We start from the raw sequence: 18,605 nt of genomic DNA, 5'->3' as shown, positions 1-18,605 counted from the left end.
GGAACCCCACCATGACATCCTTCACGGCATCAGAGAGACCTTCTCTGAAATTAGCTGCTAGTGCGCACTCATTCCATTTAGTAAGCACCGACCATTTACGAAATTTTTGGCAGTATATCTCAGCTTCATCTTGCCCTTGGGAAAGAGCTATCAAGGCTTTCTCAGCCAAAATCTCTAAATTAGGTTCTTCATAAAGCAACCCCAGAGCCAGAAAAAACGCATCTACATTTAATAACGCAGGATCCCCTGGCGACAATGCAAATGCCCAACTTTGTGGGTCACCCCGTAATAGAGAAATAACAATTTTAACCTGTTGTGCAGGATCACCAGCAGAGTGAGATCTCAGAGACAAAAACAATTTACAATTCTCTCTGAAATTCAAAAAACGGGATCTGTCTCCGGTAAAAAATTCAGGCATAGGGATCTTAGGTTCAGACATTGGAGCACGTATAACAAAATCTTGTAAGTTCTGGACCTTTGTAGCCAGGTTATTCAAACCTGCAACCAAACTCTGTGGATCCATGATTCAAACAGGTGTAACCAAAGCCATTCAGAGATTAAGAGGAGAGGAAAAAAAAAGGCTGAAGACTGCAGTTTAAGCAAGGAGTACAAATGAGCACATTCCAAACACAGAAGGAAAAAAAAAACCTTTTCACATCCTTTCCAGCTTTAGTGCATAGTTTTAACACATTTGGCCGGCCAAACTGTCATGATTTCCCCAATGGCAGGGGAATCAAAAATAACGAACGGACTAGCTCTCGGGTGATGGGAACTAAAGTGACCGTGACCTGAACCTGACACAACACTGGAAGTAGCCGGGGAGTGTTTCCTACGATGCCCTAGACACCACGCGCCAGCCGGAGATCTAACTACCCCTATCAGAGGAATATACAGGCCTGCCTTACCTCCAGAGATGAACCCCAAAAGGAGATAGCAGCCCCCCACAAATATTGACGGTGAGTCAAGAGGAAAAGACATACGTAGGATGAACAGCAGATTTAGCACAGTGAGGTCCGCTTTCTAGATAGCAGAAGTACAGGAAAGAGTTACTTCACGGTCAACTTCAAAACACTACTCAAAAACACCATCCTGAAATTACTTTAAAACTCCAGTGACAACTCATGCCACTGGAGTGGCAATTTCAGTCCACGAGAGCTTCCAGCTACAGAGAGTCACATTGCAGATAGCTGGACAAAAATAGCATAAACAAGAAACAAAATTCAACTTAGCTGAACAGGAGCTTGAGGCAGGAGAATGCAACAGAATGCTACTGATACATTGTTGGCCGGCATAGGACCAGCAGCCAAGCAGCCTTAAATAGGAAACTCCCCTAATGGGTGGCAACAGGTGATCAAGGATAGAAGGCAAATAAGTGGCACTACCATAAAACACCACCGGGGGAGCCCACAAACAGAATTCACAACAGTGGTGTAAATAATAAACGCAGCTGGACAGTCTATAGGGAACTTCAGAGGAAAATGCAATCATGCAGAAAGTCTGAAGCATAATTATTCTTGAGGATACTTGACACGAATAAGTCATTGTTTTAGTCCAAACACAGATAGATATGCTTATAAGACAGTTCCAGCAATGTCTTATCTCTACCAGGAAGGCCTGGGTGATAATCTCAGGTTTACACATGCACATGAGACCAAAGACGCCATCTTGGAAAAGGGCAGTAATGCACAAAAGGTAATAAAAATGTTCAGAGTCCTGACACTATCGTCTCAAACTGTCCCCCTCTGTTGACCTGTCCTTTGAGAGGAAGGTATTGCAAGTGGTGATCCCTCCCTAGTGTGCTTTAATCTATATAAATCTCTCAGGTAGTGCTGTCATGGGAGGAGGGAAAAAAATCGAAGTTACCTACTGTTGACGGGATTTTACAGAGCACACAACAGCACCTTTTATATTCCCTCCCCCGCCTTTTCACTTTGGTGTGCACTATTAAGGGTGTTAAGAGAAATGTATTTGGTGATGGTTATACTACTAACTGTCTGGATGTCTTCTCGTGCTCTGAAACCAAACTGATGTGGAGGAGAGGTACTGACTTTTTATTCAGTAGGGTTCCTGTCCTGGCGGGCGAATACCCTCTCTCATGTGGTTCTGTCATGGGCTCTGTAAAATCCCGTTAACGGTAAGTAACTTAGATTTTTCACCTACATAACATTGGTGACTTTATTTAATATTTTGGAGGCAGAATGGACAAACAGTCGAACGCCATGCTCCACTGGGTCATGCTATGCATTTTTCTATTATAGTGCAGCAAATGTGAGTTTTAAGGATAGACAAAACACCAACATACGTATTTGCTCCTTTTTGCACTGTGTCTCTTCATGGAACACACAACACATGGATACCAATTTTGTGACATATTGCATTTACTGAGATGCATATATGATTGACTACCACTTCTGTCGCTGTATAAATTGACCCCCTTTATTCTAGATTTTTAACTGTATGTTTTATTATGATGTATTTACCGGTAATAAAGATTAAAATATTTTTTTATTATTTTTATTATTGTTTGATTATTTTTCATTGATTATTTGGGTAGTTTAATTTATGTTGGTGTACAGTTTTCTATTAGACTATTATCTGGCAGTGTCTTGATGAGAAATTTTTTTTACGCAACTTGCCATTTTTATGAACAGTTTAAGTAGAAATGTTAAACAAAAAAAATCAAGGGTATTTTATCCAAAATAATAATAATTGGTTTTATTTTTGGCAGATAACTGTACCAAGAAATCAGAGGGACAGCTGACAACTTCAATTTTTAAATCCGATAATCTTGAGATCACACAGGATTCAATTGAAGTGAATGCCATTACTCTAGATATACCATCATCTCTTTACAGCAAAGATCTGTCATCTTATTGGTCGAGAAAGGTCCTGCCTTCTGATTCATTACCGACTACTAAGGAAATTCAAAGTCACAAAATAAGCATTAAAAAACAAAATGCTCTTAAAGCAAATAATCCATTTTCAGGTTTAGAATATGGCAATAGTCTTCGTCTCAAAAATTATTTTCTTAAATATCAAAAAATTCACAGAGCAGATAATGGATTTTCTTGTTCCAAGTGTGGGAAATGTTTTAACCGGAAATCAAATCTTGTCCGTCACCAGAGAAATCACACAAGGGAGAAGCCATATTCATGTTCAGAATGTGGGAAATGTTTTATTCATAAATCAGTTTTGGTTAGCCACCAAATAATTCACACAGGAGAGAAACCTTTTTTATGTTCAGAATGTGGGAAATATTTTAAGCTAAAAGGACATCTTGTTGTACACCAAAGAACTCACACAGGAGAGAAGCCTTTTTCATGTTCAGAATGTGGGAAATGTTTTAACCGGAAAGCACATCTTGAAAGCCACCACCGAACCCACACAGGGGAGAAGCCTTTTTCATGCTCAGAATGTCTGAAGTGTTTTAACCAGAAATCAGATTTGGTTAAGCATCAGAGAACTCACACAGGGGAGAAGCCATTTTTATGTTCAGAATGTGGGAAATATTTTAAACTAAAAGGACATCTTGTTGAACACCAAAGAACTCACACAGGAGAGAAGCCTTTTTCATGTTCAGAATGTGGGAAATGTTTTAACCGGAAATCGAATCTTGAAAGCCACCAGAGAACCCACATGGAAGAGAAGCCTTTTTCGTGTTCAGAATGTGGAAAATGTTTTAAGCAGAAATCAGATTTTGTTAAGCATCAGAGAACCCACACAGGGGAGAAACCTTTTTCATGTTCAGAATGTGGGAAATGTTTTAACCGGAAAGCATATCTTGAAAACCACCACCGAACCCACACAGGGGAGAAGCCTTTTTCATGCTCAGAATGTCTGAAGTGTTTTAACCAGAAATCAGATTTGGTTAAGCATCAGAGAACTCACACAGGGGAGAAGCCATTTTTATGTTCAGAATGTGGGAAATATTTTAAACTAAAAGGACATCTTGTTGAACACCAAAGAACTCACACAGGAGAGAAGCCTTTTTCATGTTCAGAATGTGGGAAATGTTTTAACCGGAAATCGAATCTTGAAAGCCACCAGAGAACCCACATGAAAGAGAAGCCTTTTTCATGTTCAGAATGTGGGAAATGTTTTAACCGGAAAGTGCATCTTGAAAGCCACCACAGAACCCACACAGGGGAGAAGCCTTTTTCATGCTCAGAATGTCTGAAGCATTTTAACCAGAAATCAGATTTGGTTAAGCATCGGAAAATCCACACAGGGGAGAAACCTTTTTTATGTTCAGAATGTGGGAAATTTTTTAAACTAAAAGGATATCTTGTTGAACACCAAAGAACTCACACAGGAGAGAAGCCTTTTTCATGTTCAGAATGTGGGAAATGTTTTAACCGGAAAGTGCATCTTGAAAGCCACCACAGAACCCACACAGGGGAGAAGCCTTTTTCATGCTCAGAATGTCTGAAGTGTTTTAACAAAAAATCAGATTTACTTAAGCATCGGAGAATCCACACAGGGGAGAAGCCTTTTTTCGTGCTCAGAATGTGTGAAGCGTTTTAACAAGAAATCAGATTTGGTTATGCATCGGAGAACCCACACAGGGGAGAAGCCTTTTTTATGTTCAGAATGTGGGAAATATTTTAAACTGAAAGGAAATCTTGTTAAACACCAAAGAACTCACACAGAAGAGAAGCCTTTTTCATCTTCAGAATGTGGAAACAATTTTAACCAGAAATCAGATTTTCTTAAGCACCAAAGAACTCACACAGGGGAGAAGCCTATTCATGTTCAGAATGTGGGAAATATTTTAACCAGAAATCGCATTTTAAAAGACATCAGATATGCCACACATGTGAGAAACTTTTTTTCATGTTCAGAATGTGAGATATGTTTTGCCGAAAAATCAGTGCTTATTAAACATCAGAGAACCCACACAGAAGAGAAGCCTGTTTCATGTACAGAATGTGGACAATGTTTTGTGAAGAAATCATCTCGTCTTAGCCACCAGAGAAGTCACACAGGGGAGAAGCCTTTTTCATGTTCTTAATATGGGAAATGTATTGCAAGTAAATCAACTTTAAATAAACATCAGAGAAGTCACATGGGAGAAGTCTTTTTCATGTTCAGAATGTTGAACATTTTTTAACCAAAAATGTTATCTTTGAAAAGGGGTTGTCCACTAGTAGGACATATTTTTATCATACCTCATGTTTGGCCAGTGTCAGCAGTGCCTTTCCAGCGGGGTCAGCAATTGCTTTCCCGGGGTTCATGAGAGGTTGTTGCATCACACAAGCCCTGTAGCTAGTCGGCACCATCTTCACTGTCCCTGCCTTCGGATGTATGCTTTCTGACTTCCTCTTATTATTTGATGTGTGCAAATGTGGGGATATTAATGCCAGGGCAGGCATGAGAGGTTTGAGTAAGGCCAGGTTCACATTGGCGTATGTGTGCGAAGCGTATCCCTGCGTACTGATCCGCATGCATCTTGCGTACATATATTTAACATTGTGTATGCAGGGACATGCGTTTGCATGCGAATGAGTACGCATGCGTCATTTCGTGGTGTGTGGTAAACGCACCATGTTGCATTTTTTGAGGCATCAATTTAGTGCAGACATACGCATGTGGATGAGTGCATCAAAACAGCACATTACTTTCTATGGGAACGCATTGATACGCAAGGACATGCGTACGCATGCGTTCGATACACATGCGTACGTCACACTAATCATGTCCAGGAAATTATGTCACCACCTACAAAATCCCTGATGTATAAAAGGGGGTCTGGAGACAGGAAGTCCATTACTCTCAAGACTTTGGATGCAAGCACAAGTCTCTGGATGTAAGTATGGAAGCTTTGAAAATGTACGTCTGTCACTGCATTCTGTACTTAAGTTTTGTTTTCTGCTCCTTATTTTAAAGTATAAATATATGACGTGACAGTACAAAGACCTTTCTGATGATCTTTTTAATCATAGAACTGAGACAGGGACAAGGGGGCATCCTCTACATCTGGAGGAAAGAAGGTTTAACCATAATAACAGACGTGGTTTCTTTACCATAAGAGCAGTGAGACTGTGGAACTCTCTGCCGTATGATGTTGTAATGAGTGATTCATTACTTAAATTTAAGAGGGGACTGGATGCCTTTCTTGAAAAGTATAATGTTACAGGTTAAGGTACCGTCACACTAAACGATATTGCTAGCGATCCATGACGTTGCAGCGTCCTGGCTAGCGATATCGTTGTGTTTGACACGCAGCAGCGATCAGGATCCTGCTGTGATATCGCTGGTCATTGATTAAAGTTCAGAACTTTATTTGGTCGTCAGATCGCCGTGTATCGTTGTGTTTGACAGCAAAAGCAACGATACCAGCGATGTTTTACAATGGTAACCAGGGTAAATATCAGGTTACTAAGCGCAGGGCCGCGCTTAGTAAGCCAATGTTTACCCTGGTTACCAGTGTAAAATGTAAAAAAACAAACAGTACATACTCACCTTCGCGTCCCCCGCCGTCCGCTTTTCGCACTGACTGACTGCCGGCCGTAAAATGAAACCACAGCACAGCGGTGACGTCACCGCTCTGCTGTTAGGGCCGGCGCTCAGTCAGTGCAGGAAGCGGACGGCGAGGGACGTGTGACAGACATCAGAGGGTGAGTATGTACTGTTTGTTTTTTTACATTTTACACTGGTAACCAGGGTAAACATCGGGTTACTAAGCGCGGCCCTGCGCTTAGCAACCCGATGTTTACCCTGGTTACCCAGGGACCTCGGCATCGTTGGTCGCTGGAGAGCGGTCTGTGTGACAGCTCTCCAGCGACCAAACAGCGACGCTGCAGCGATCGGCATCGTTGTCTGTATCGCTGCAGCGTCGCTAAGTGTGACGGTACCTTTATATAAGATTCCTTGATAAGGCGCTGATCCAGGGAACTAGTCTGATTGCCATCTGTGGAGTCGGGAAGGAATTTTTTTCCCCAGTGCGGAGCTTACTCTTTGCCACATGGGTTTTTTTTTGCTTTCCTCTGGATCAACATGTTAGGGCATGTTAGTTTAGGCTATGGGTTGAACTAGATGGGCTTAAAGTCTTACTTCAACCTTAATAACTATATTCTAGACTGTGTGTTTTTCCTGTCCTGGACTTCTTGCATGGCTTGATGATTCCTTTTCCGTGATTACCTGTTGTGGATTGCTCCTGTGGCCCTGTGTAAGTATGAGTGTGTGTACTATGTTGCTCTCCCCAGTTTCACACCCTTCATCACTTTGTGTCTTTATTTCTTCCTTTTTTTCTGGTTGACTGTGCAATGCTGCTGTCCCCAGTTTGAGTTTTTTTTCCAGTGCGGTGCTGCTGTCCAGTGTTGAGCTTCTTTTCCGGTACGGTGCTGCTGTCCCCGTGTTGATAAACAAAATGCGGAATGACACCCCTTGGAAGCCGCAGTTAAATATCCAGATAGCATTAAAATTAAAATCAATTTTTATTATGATATATTAAAATTAGAAATACAAATCTAAAAATATATACAGCTACCCCAAATAGGAGGGATTCTGGAACTAATGGTACATACATCAAAAAAATGCAAATTCAATAAGGAGCTTGAAAACACTTAACCACAGCCGAGCACAGTATCAAATCCAAAAAAGACCCTATTTAGTACAAGGAAAGAAAATTAGCATACCATCCATATCAAAGTCATGTGACCTAATGGTGCTCCAAACAATCCCAACTTATGCTGAAGGTAAGAAACCTTTGGCAGTTCCGGGGGCGGAACGAAACAATTACCTACCCATTCCACTGGTTCATGATTGTGTAGCGTTGTGGGACCCCATGATCATAATCATTCCGACTCAGTATTGATTTGACGACTCTGAGAAGAAGTGGCCTGATTGCTGTTGGATGATTGGGACCATGCAAGGCCAAAAGTCAGAAAGGATTTTCGTAAGTATTGCAATGTGGTCTCAGTTTTGATGTAAATGTCTTTTTTTGCAATTTTTTTCCTTCCCCCTTCACAGGGAAGAGAGTAAAAGTTTGTTGGCATTCGATGAAGGATCGCTCCAATAAGGATATCAGAAAGGAGATGCGGGTTAAAAGTGGTGCTGCTCCAAAGCTTTCGAAGTACAAATACAACCATATGCTGTCTTTTCTGAGGCCTGCGCCTGCTTATCAAACGTGACTATATTTTCTGTTGTCTATTATATAAACTTTAAAAAAAGTTTTAGTAATATTTTTCTTTTATTTTCCACACAGAACCTGGAGCAGCACTATAGAACCTGGATTTTCCTCTGAGCGTTCCCTCATCGACCAGCCAACGAACAGTCTCAACAGTCCTAATCATCCATTATCGATGTAGCAATCGGGCAGGCTTCACAGGCTGGGTAACAAGCAGCCGATCTATCAGGTTTTCCCCTCTCCCAGCCCTCTGCCACTGCTTTTGTTGGGATTTCTCATCAGGGGCAGAGGGCCTGGGAGGGGTTAGTCATGCCCGAGTTTATTCACTTAAGCTTAGTCTTCCAGGATTGGATGAAGGTGATTGGAGATAGACTGGACAGTGGGTTCACTCAGGTGTACACACTTTTCCAGGATGTCCACAGACGCCTAGACCTCCTGGAAGCCAACCTTCAGAGGCCGGCGAGACATTTTTTTTCAGCAATAGAGTGGGGCGTGTCAGAAAAACTTATGCCTGAACTCCAGCTGAACATCATGCAGGCCTGGCAGGCTGCTTACAGCCAGGCATTACAGCCTCAGCAGTCCCAAAGCTATCAGACGCAGGCCGGAATTTAGCAACATCACCAAGCACAGCATCCCTGGCCTGTTCCCCCAGTTTACAGCTACACCATGCTCCAGAGTGCAGCATCCACCACGCTCCAGAATGCAGCAGCTTTGCAGCAAGCAGCATCCACCACGCTCCAGAGTGTAGCATTCACCATGCTTCAGAGTGCAGCAACCTTTCAGTAAGCAGCATCCACCACGTCCCAGAGTGCAGCATCTACCATGCTCTAGAGTGCTGCAGCCCTGCAGCAAGCAGCATCCACCACGCTCCAGAGTGCAGCATCCATCACACTCCAGTGCAGCAGCCCTGCAGCAAGCAGCATCCAACTCGCCGCACAGTCCAGCATCACATGCTGCTACAGAGGCCGGAGACATCAAGTTTAGATTTCAGAAAGGCAGATTTTAAGGGACTCCAAAAGAGAATCAGAGGGATCCAATAGCTGGATATCCTTAACCCATTACTTGCCAAATTTAAATTTTTACAAGTACGGAAAAGGGCGTCCCAATATTCATTTAAAAATGACAATGACATGATTTCCTATTTTGAAAACATTCATTTTACAAACACAACACAAAAAATTGGACCCAATTATAAAAATTATAAAATCTTAGTTGCTAGAAGCTAAAGATTAGGCATCCCAAAAAAAGGACATTGGTAGATAATGGGGTAAGGACAAAAATGTCCAGGAAGGATGGGAAATCTTGAAAAATGAGATTGTCAAAGCACAATCGTTAACAATTCCGAAGAGGGAAGAATAGGAAGCATTTAAGGAAACCAGGATGGATGAACACAGAACTTAAACAAATGCTAAAAGGAAGAAAGAAATGCTTATCAAATGGAAAGAGGCATATCTAAAGAAGAATATAATGCTGTCTGCAGAACCTGCAGGGCTAGAATCAGATTAACCTAAAGCTGACAATGAATCGACGTCAAAACCAATTAAAAAGGATTTTTGGGGATATGTAAAAAGTAAAAGAAAAGTCAAAGATGCTATAAGATCTTTACAGTATGGAAATGATGAAATGGTAAGAAAGGTTGAACTTTTAAATTCCTATTTTGCATCTGTTTTCTCTCAGAAAGGAAATGTAACATTAACTGATTTTCACTGTCCTGTTAAGGGAATAGAAGAATCCAGGATATCTATAAACAGAAAGATAGTGAAGAAACACTTAACTAACAAATGAATTCAAGTCTCCGGGTCCAGAGTAAGGAATGAGATAGCAGAAGAAATTTTTGAACCACTCTCCATAATCTTTGAGACGTCAGGAGACGTCCCAGAAGACTGGAGAAGAGCAAATGTTCCTATCTTCAAAAAAGGGGAAGAAGGTGGACCCAGGGAACTATAGGCCAGTGAGTCTGACGTCTATGCCAGAATGGTGACTGGTCTGCAAACCATGTCCTATGAGGAACGTTTACAGGATTTGGGAATGTTTAGCTTGCAAAAAAGAAGACTGAGAGGAAGCTTAATAGCTGTCTACAAATATCTCAAGGGCTGTCACATTGTAGAAGGATCATCTATATTCTCATTTGCACAAGGAAACACTAGAAGCAATGAGATGAAGCTGAGTGGGAGGAGACCCAGATTAGATATTAGAAAAAACTTTTTGACAGTTAGGGTGATCAATGAGTGGAACAGGCTGCCACGAGAGGTGGTGAGTTCTCTTTCAATGGAAGTCTTCAGAGGCTGGACAGACATCTGTCTGGCATGATTTAGTGAATCCTGCTTTGAGCAAGGGGTTGGACTCCTAATGTGTCGTCTACTTCTAATGTGTCCAGTCCCATCCAGGATCCTATCCTTCAATTGCCCCTTCCCCTGTAACCCCTTCATCATCAAAAATTAACCAATCATCCCTGCTCAACACCCCCAAGGTCCACTATATATCACCGGCCTACAGGCCCCGAAAATAAAACCCATTGTTTGTTAACTAAAATTTGTATTTTGTTTGCACAATCCGTGTTTTCTTTGTCTCTTTATGCGAAAACACACTTGTGTATTGTATTGTTGAGTCAAGTTGTAACGGGTGTTTAACTGGAGGTGTTTTATTAGTAAAGTCAGCAAAAATATGTAGTAAGTCAGCAAACATAACATTTAATTAAAGTGTTTTAAACCATATTGTCTTGCCATGCAAGACGTCCAATGTCCAAAGTAATCAGCAAACTTGTCCATCATGTGGGCAACTTCCACTGTAGTCCTCAGAGGGTGAACACTGTAATCCTGCAAAGTGGTATCAAGGGGTTCGTCAAGTTCTAATTGTAGTCGCTCTTCTTCCAGGTTGAAATTGTGCATAACAACACACGCTTTGACCACCTCATCAATTGTCTCAGTTTTTAGATTGGTGTTACCAAAACACGCCATTTTGATGCCAGCAAACTCCACTGTCCTTCGTGCCCTTGTAAGTCGGTAGTTGAAAACCCTTTTGGTGTAATTCAAGTCCTGACTCGAGTAGGGTTTTACAAGGTTGGCACACATTTGAAATGCCTCATCCCCAACCGCAACAAACAGCATTGGCAGTCCTTCTGTGTTTGGAAGATGTGGCAGTGGAAAATTAAAATGATTACCATAAAAACGTCCCATGTCAGAGTTTTTGAAAGACTGAGTCATTTCCTCATCCAAATAAGCCAGTCAACTGCGACAAATTGACACTCAGCATCTGCAATTGCCATGAGAACAATCGAAAAGTATTTTTTGTCATTGAAATATTCAAAGCCACTTCCAGCAGGTTTCAGAATCCGAATATGTTTGCCGTCCACAGCCCCCACACAGTTAGGAAACTTACAAATGTCATTGAATTTTGCTGCATTTTTCAGCCACAGTTCAGTTGTGGGTTGGGGGAGGAATTCTGAATGAAGAACATCACATAAAGCACAGCAGGTTTCTCCAACAATCCCAGAATGGGTGGACATTCCAATCCAGAATTGGAAATGTAGAGATCTTAAGGTCTCTCTGGTAGCAAGGAATCTGACAAACAGAAAATGGGGGAAAAAATCAGTACATGGCTTTTCTATCAATAATACAAATGACTTGTTTATTTTTCAAAATTACATACCTCAGGGTTACCAACAGATGTTCCTCAGCAGGGGTTGCTCTGCGGAGTTGCGTGTCCTGCCTGGTGATGGATCCTTGCACACGTTGCAGTAATTCATCGAAGCTCTGTTCAGACATCCTCATGTAGTGGAAAAACTTCTCTGGGTTTGCCCGCAGCTCGGTGTACAACGAGTGGTAGGCTCCACGGCTCTCTGATTTCAACAATGGGGTGTTGACAGTAGCAACAACAGCATCTTCTCCGTCTTGCTCATCTTTCTTCACAAGCCACAGCAAAGGCAAAAGCCAATTTCAATTCCAAATCCAGATTACGATAGAAGCTCTCCATGGCAAGATCCATCTTGTAGCTGTATACAGCAGCAAAAGGTGAGGATTTAATCTGTGTAGGGTCTACATATGCAGAATCCCCATGAGACATGCCCATTGGGTGTGGTTTTTGTCAAGGAAATTCCCCTGGAACAGCATTTGAAACTTCGAACGCATGCGCTGAAAAAAAGCAAATGCATGCAAGAACTCCTACTAATGCATGCACAAGCAATGTTTTTTGGGTGTCATGCAGAAGCAGATGTGGATAAAAAAGGCAGGGTAGCCATGCATTTGAATGCGTTTTGGCAAGCATTTGCACATGCAGATGATAAGCTGTGCACCAAGACGCTAGTGTGAACTTAGCCTAAGTGTTTTTATTTAAGTTTCACCAAAATAAGGAATGTTAAGGGTTTGTCTAAGTAGTGGACAACCCCTTCAAAGATCACAAATCCCACACAAAGAAAAGGTTATTATCATACCTAGAGTATGAAAAATGAATCTCTGGAAAATCAATTTTTGTTAACCATCAAAAATAACTCAGATGAGGAGAAATTATATATGTTATTGACAGATTGTGCAAAAACATATCACAGTCGTATAATTAAATGAGAAAAGGAAATTACTTTAGAACTTAAATCTTGCTAATAATTGAGTGCATCTTATAGAGAGCTTCCTGTGACAGAGGAAAATGCTGAAACACTGAGATCCTGATCACTGAGAGAACTCTCCGGCCCCACATTTGTCCAAGTGATTAGTGGAGAGAAGAAGGTATTGGACCTGCACAGAGGCTGCACATCCTAATCAAGCAGCTGAAGAACCTTCCACCTTATTAGCTGAAGGAACTTTCAGATCATGTAATCAATCACAGGAGCTGTAAGGAACTGTGAAATGGGGTAATGTATATAGGGTATGTGTATGGAAATGTGCATATGTAGTAGATCTGTGTGTATGTAAGTGTGTGTAACCTACGTGGTAGTGTAACCACTGTGCCGCGGACCAATGAGAGCTTGGAGGGGTGTGAATAGGCGCACACCTGACTCTTTGTAGTCCCTGATGGTGTGGTTAGACTTGGCTCTAGGTGGATGCCAGGTGCTACTCCAGGACAGACCTCGGACACATGGCAGCTGACCCCCAAAGAGGTAGGAAGCTGGAATGGCCAAGAATTAGAAGGCATGGCTTGTGTAGGCAGGCACGACTGGTATCCAGGAACAGCAGGTGCAGGCAGGCTCAACTGGTATCCAGGAATGGCAGGTGCAGGTTGACACGGTATAAAGGCACAGCAAGTACTGGCAGGTACAGATTGTATACAGGTATTGGCAGGCAAGGCTGGCATACAGTAACAACAGGTACTGGCAGTTTCAGGCAGGCATGGCTGGTAGACAGGACCAGCAGGTACTGGCAAGCACAGCTTGTATACAAGAAGGCAGATACAGGTAAACTGGGAACCTGATAACTACCAAGCGTACAAAATGAAAGAACATGTTGCTCAGGCACCTCACAGCAGGTAGCACTGCCTTTATTAAAAAGTGTCTCCCAACCTTAGGTTGGAGACACTATAGGACTGTGCATTCTGACCTAAGTGCACTGCCTGGGGATCTGCCAGATGTGTGCAGACCCCGAGAGACCACAGTAGCAGGACGAAATGAGGGCTGGTGTGAGTCGGCATCTCTGCCAGGGAGAGCAGGATGGGAATCACACAGGGACGCCAACACTACTGTATCCCTTTCTTTGATCCCCTTGTTTTCAAGTTCACAAGATATCTCTCCATAATGGATGTTCTCCTTGGGCTCACACAACCTCCCTTCCAATCCACTAGAAAAATGTTTTTTCATCTTACCCTCTCAGTGGCCAGAATATTCTCTTCTCTACCTCGAAAATATCTTCAGATCTTACTGGACCAGGAGTGGTATTCCAAGTCCTTGAAGAAGGATATGTGGAATGAGTTGGGATACATAAAAAGGCAGGGAGCTTGTAGGATACGGCATCTATGAGAATCTCGAAAGGACATATAAAACAAGGATCCAATTTGTATGAATATTCACAAAACCGGTCACAAATACATGGCTCTCCAGTGATGTTAAGGGATGTTTCGGATGTGGCCACTGCGTGGCCTGTTCAAATGTCATGCGCCATACCTAGTAAGGTCTTTGTGAATAATGTCACAGGTAAACAATGAGATATCAGAGAATTTATCAACTACAGTAGCAGAGGTGTGGTACACAAGGCTATGTGTGCATGTGGCATAGGATATGTAAGAAAGACGATCAGGGAATTAAAAGCAGGATATGTGACCACTTGGGGACATCCAACACAATGGGGATACATCCACATCATGCCATATTAATAACTGCCGCAGTGGCAAAGTCAAATTTATTAAATTTATGGGTATTGAGAGAGTCCCTAAACAACTCAGTGGAGGCAACTGGGATAGATTGGTCCTGCAAAAAGATGGATCTACCTCAAAACTCTTGTCGCCGGAGGCCTGAATGACCAACTTAATTATGGATGATTTGTCTGAATATCTCTCATCTACAACAATCATATTGACCAACTGAAAATAGTTCTAACAATCTTCCTTTAGCTAATATTGCTGCTTATCAAGGAGGTATTGCAACTATTCTTTACCTCTACTGGGTGTGTAGTATGTGATATATTTTTATAATGATTTCAACACTCCAATTAATTAATATGAATGATAGAGATATTGATTGGTTTTATTATATAATATACAGTGTATATATATATGTACTTTCAATGGAGTCCACAAAAGGTTACATGTCAATTGTCCAGAATGTAAATGACCCAGTAATTTACACTTATCTTCAAAGATGAGAACCAAGGGAAAATCATGTAAATGCTAATTAGGCAGATACTTGTTAAGCCCTGAGGGATGCCAGGTGGTGTTCTTATCTATTTGGCCTTAAGGCTTCAGTACACTTACCATGATATAGAACAAAGCCCTCAGATAACCAAATGGACAGTTTTTTAACATAAGGGTATGTGCACACGTTGCGGATTTCTTGCAGAAAATTCCTGAAGAAAACCGGAAATTTTCTGCAAGAAATCCGCATTTTTTTTTTTGCGTTTTTTTTCCGTTTTTTTCGCGTTTTTTTAGCATTCTGCAAGCGTAATTAGCTTGCAGAATGCTAAAGTTTTCCCTGCGATCTGTAGCATCGCTTGGAAAACTGACTGACAGGTTGGTCACACTTGTCAAACATAGCGTTTGACAAGTGTGACCAACTTTTTACTATAGATGCTGCCTATGCAGCATCTATAGTAAAAGATAGAATGTTTAAAAATAATAAAAAAAATAAAAAAATGCTTATACTCACCCAGACATCTCACCGGCGTCCGTTCCGTATAGCTGGTCTGTGCGCACAGGACCTCCCGTGACGTCACGGTCACGTGAGCGGTCACATGACCGCTCACGACCAATCACAGGACAGTGACGTCATTCGGCGAGGTCCTTCAGCGCACACCAGGTACAGAAACCGAACGGCAGCGTGCGAGGAGGCGGCAAGACATCGAGGGTGAGTATAGGACTGTTTATTATTTTATTTCTTATTTTTTGACCACTTATATGGTGCCCAGTGCGTGGAGGAGAGTCTCCTCTCCTCCACCCTGGGTACCAACCGCATATAATCTGCTTACTTCCCGCATGGTGTGCACAGCCCCGTGCGGGAAGTAAGCAGATCAATGGACCCCTAGGTGTGCGGAATCCCTGCAATTCCGCATTTTTAATGAACATGTTGCTTTTTTTTCCGCTATGCGATTTTTTCGCGGAAAAAATCGCAACATTTGCACCAAAAATGCGGAATACCCTGTAAATAATAGGAGGCTTATGTAAGCGTTTTTTTTCGCGTTTTTATCACGTTTTTATAGCGAAAAAACACGAAAAAAACGCTAACAATCCTGAACGTGTGCACATGGCCTAAGGGTATGTGCACACGTCCGGATTTCTTGCAGAAATTTCCTGAAGAAAACCGGAAATTTTCTGCAAGAAATCCGCATTTTTTTTTTGCGTTTTTTTTCCATTTTTTTCGCGTTTTTTTTTTAGCATTCTGCAAGCGTAATTAGCTTGCAGAATGCTAAAGTTTTCCAAGAGATCTGTAGCATCCCTTGGAAAACTGACTGACAGGTTGGTCACACTTGTCAAACATACTGTTTGACGAGTGTGACCAACTTTTTACTATAGATGCTGCTTATGCAGCATCTATAGTAAACGATAGAATGTTTAAAAATAATAAAAAAAATAAAAAATGGTTATACTCACCCAGATGATGTCAGCGGCGTCCGTTCCTCTTCCTATAGCTGGTGGGGGGCGCGCAGGACCTTCCATGACGTCGCGGTCATGTGAGCGGTCACATGACCGCTCACGACCAATCACAAGACAGTGACGTCATCACAGGTCCTTCACCGCACACCAGCTATAGGAACGGAAGAGGCAGCATGCAGCGGTGAGGCGGGAACACTGCGGGGGACATCGAAGGTGAGTATAGGACTATTTTTTATTTTAATTCTTTTATTTTTGACCAATTATATGGTGCCCAGTGCGTGGAGGAGAGTCTCCTCTCCTCCACCCTGGGTACCAACCGCACATAATCTGCTTACTTCCCGCATGGTGTGCACAGCCCCGTGCGGGAAGTAAGCAGATCAATGGACTCCTAGGTGTGCGGAATCCCCGCAATTCCGCATTTTTAATGAACATGTTGCTTTCTTTTCTGCGATGCGATTTTTTCGCGGAAAAAATCGCAACATTTGCACAAAAAATGCGGAATACACTGTAAATAATAGGAGGCATATGTTAGCGTTTTTTTCGCGTTTTTATAGTGAAAAAACGCTAAAAATCCTGAACGTGTGCACTTGGCCTAAATGTGGTATGCGGGAGACAGATGGAAGAGAGAGGACACAGAGAGATGGCTGATTGACTCCTACCATTTCAATGTAATATATGACTTGATTATTTGCTATTTTAGTGATTGTTTATATATATTATCTTTTATTATGTAAATTCATTTTAGTTTATTCAATTTTTGTGTGAGCATTTATTTATTCATCACAATTTTTTGAACCGTAACAAAACAAGTGTCAGCAAGTGGGAATTGTGTCTTGCATAAAAATGTTTGCAAAATTAAATAAGTTTGTTAAGAATAGGAAAACAATTTAGAGTAGTGTCAGATCCTTGCTGGAATGGGTGTTGTCAGGACCGTGGAACCCAATGGCACAGGAATATGATAAGTATATGGAGGGACAGCGTTTAGCAAATCCCCAGGATGTGGCTGCAAAATTTGATCTCTCAAGGTATGATGCTGTTGAGGGAGGATCTAAATTGATCCTTCACGGTTAACTCAGTGATTTCCAATTTAATCTACAGGGCATTGCCGGCAACTGAAAATGACCAGACGGAGACGTGTGTCTCTGTTTGGGGGGATCAAGCAGATCCCTGAGCCCAGTTTATTGTGTATCACTTTTCATAATCATGGAAATTATAATTCAACCAATCAGCATAAGAACACGCTCACAGTTCTTAACCTATAAGAATGCAGGAACAGTCTGTACGTCAAAGTCTCATAGAACAATACACCCTCAGTCTCATGTCCTGTACAGATTGCAACAATCAAGGTCTCATAACAGCTGTGAACTTTAGCCTAGTAACAAAATTTATCTTAAAACAGCAAGATGGAGTCGAAAAGCACAAAATGGATAATCTTTCTTAATTTGTTCCTACACATTCCCCCTAGCTAATTTTGTTAATTAATGTCCACCATCAGAGGTACTATCCCAAGCTATAAACTCGAGGGGTACTGGTCTTCGCATGACTGGTGCCATGTTACCAGCCATGGCTGTTGCAGCGCACCCATCCCCCTGTATACTAGAAGTTACAAATAACAATTATTGATAACAGTAGTGGGGATATTTTGAAGATAGCCATGTGCTTGGCTTCAACATCTTCAGGTAACTTTTTGAAATCGGTGTAGAGAAGAGCAGGGTTGGCAACGCTTTTGGTATCATCAGTTGTCCTAGTGCAGAATTTCCTAATACATACAGAAATACACCAAAGAACAAGTTTTAGTATTACATACATGACAAGGATAAAGGCAGCGATGTGTAACAAACTTTGCAAGATTCCAGCTATCCAGCCCCCAAGTCCCTTAAACCAATTTGCTGTCATTGTCTTTGAATGTCCTCTAACTTTAACTTCATAATGTTATTGGGATCTGTATAATGACAGCATGTGGGTCCAATAACCTGACACATACCACCCTGTGCTGCTGGTAAGTAATCCAATACTACAGTATATTAATCAGTGACTATGATAAGTTGGTTTTGGACAACAACAGTAGTAAGTATATCCAAAATTTGATCATCTAGATAATCTGTGGCCCTAAGCAATTTATCCCACATTTGTGTAATCATAGGGTAAATGAAAATAGAACTGACAATTTTATTGGTTATATCCATCTGTACTACTAATCTTTCATGATATTGTACAAACTTATTATTCAAGGATTGTAGCAAGAAAAAAA

The 18,605-nt window shown here is 41.6% G+C and overlaps 1 protein-coding gene across 1 annotated transcript in view; it reads left to right on the top strand.

Moving 5' to 3' along the window:
- The window catches only part of LOC143766410 (uncharacterized), a 47,535-nt gene extending 43,011 nt beyond the window's left edge, over positions 1-4,524 (top strand). The window contains exon 7 of the mRNA XM_077254079.1: positions 2,729-4,524. Within this exon, the coding sequence (XP_077110194.1) occupies positions 2,729-4,524 (1,796 nt within the window). The remainder of the gene's footprint in view (positions 1-2,728) is intronic.
- The last annotated feature ends 14,081 nt before the right edge of the window (positions 4,525-18,605 follow it).

Source organism: Ranitomeya variabilis, chromosome 4 (genome assembly GCF_051348905.1).
Source record: "Ranitomeya variabilis isolate aRanVar5 chromosome 4, aRanVar5.hap1, whole genome shotgun sequence".
Classification (NCBI taxonomy): Eukaryota; Metazoa; Chordata; class Amphibia; order Anura; family Dendrobatidae; genus Ranitomeya; species Ranitomeya variabilis.
Note: the sequence above shows the minus strand (reverse complement) of the source record. Positions and strands in the feature narration are given on the sequence as shown.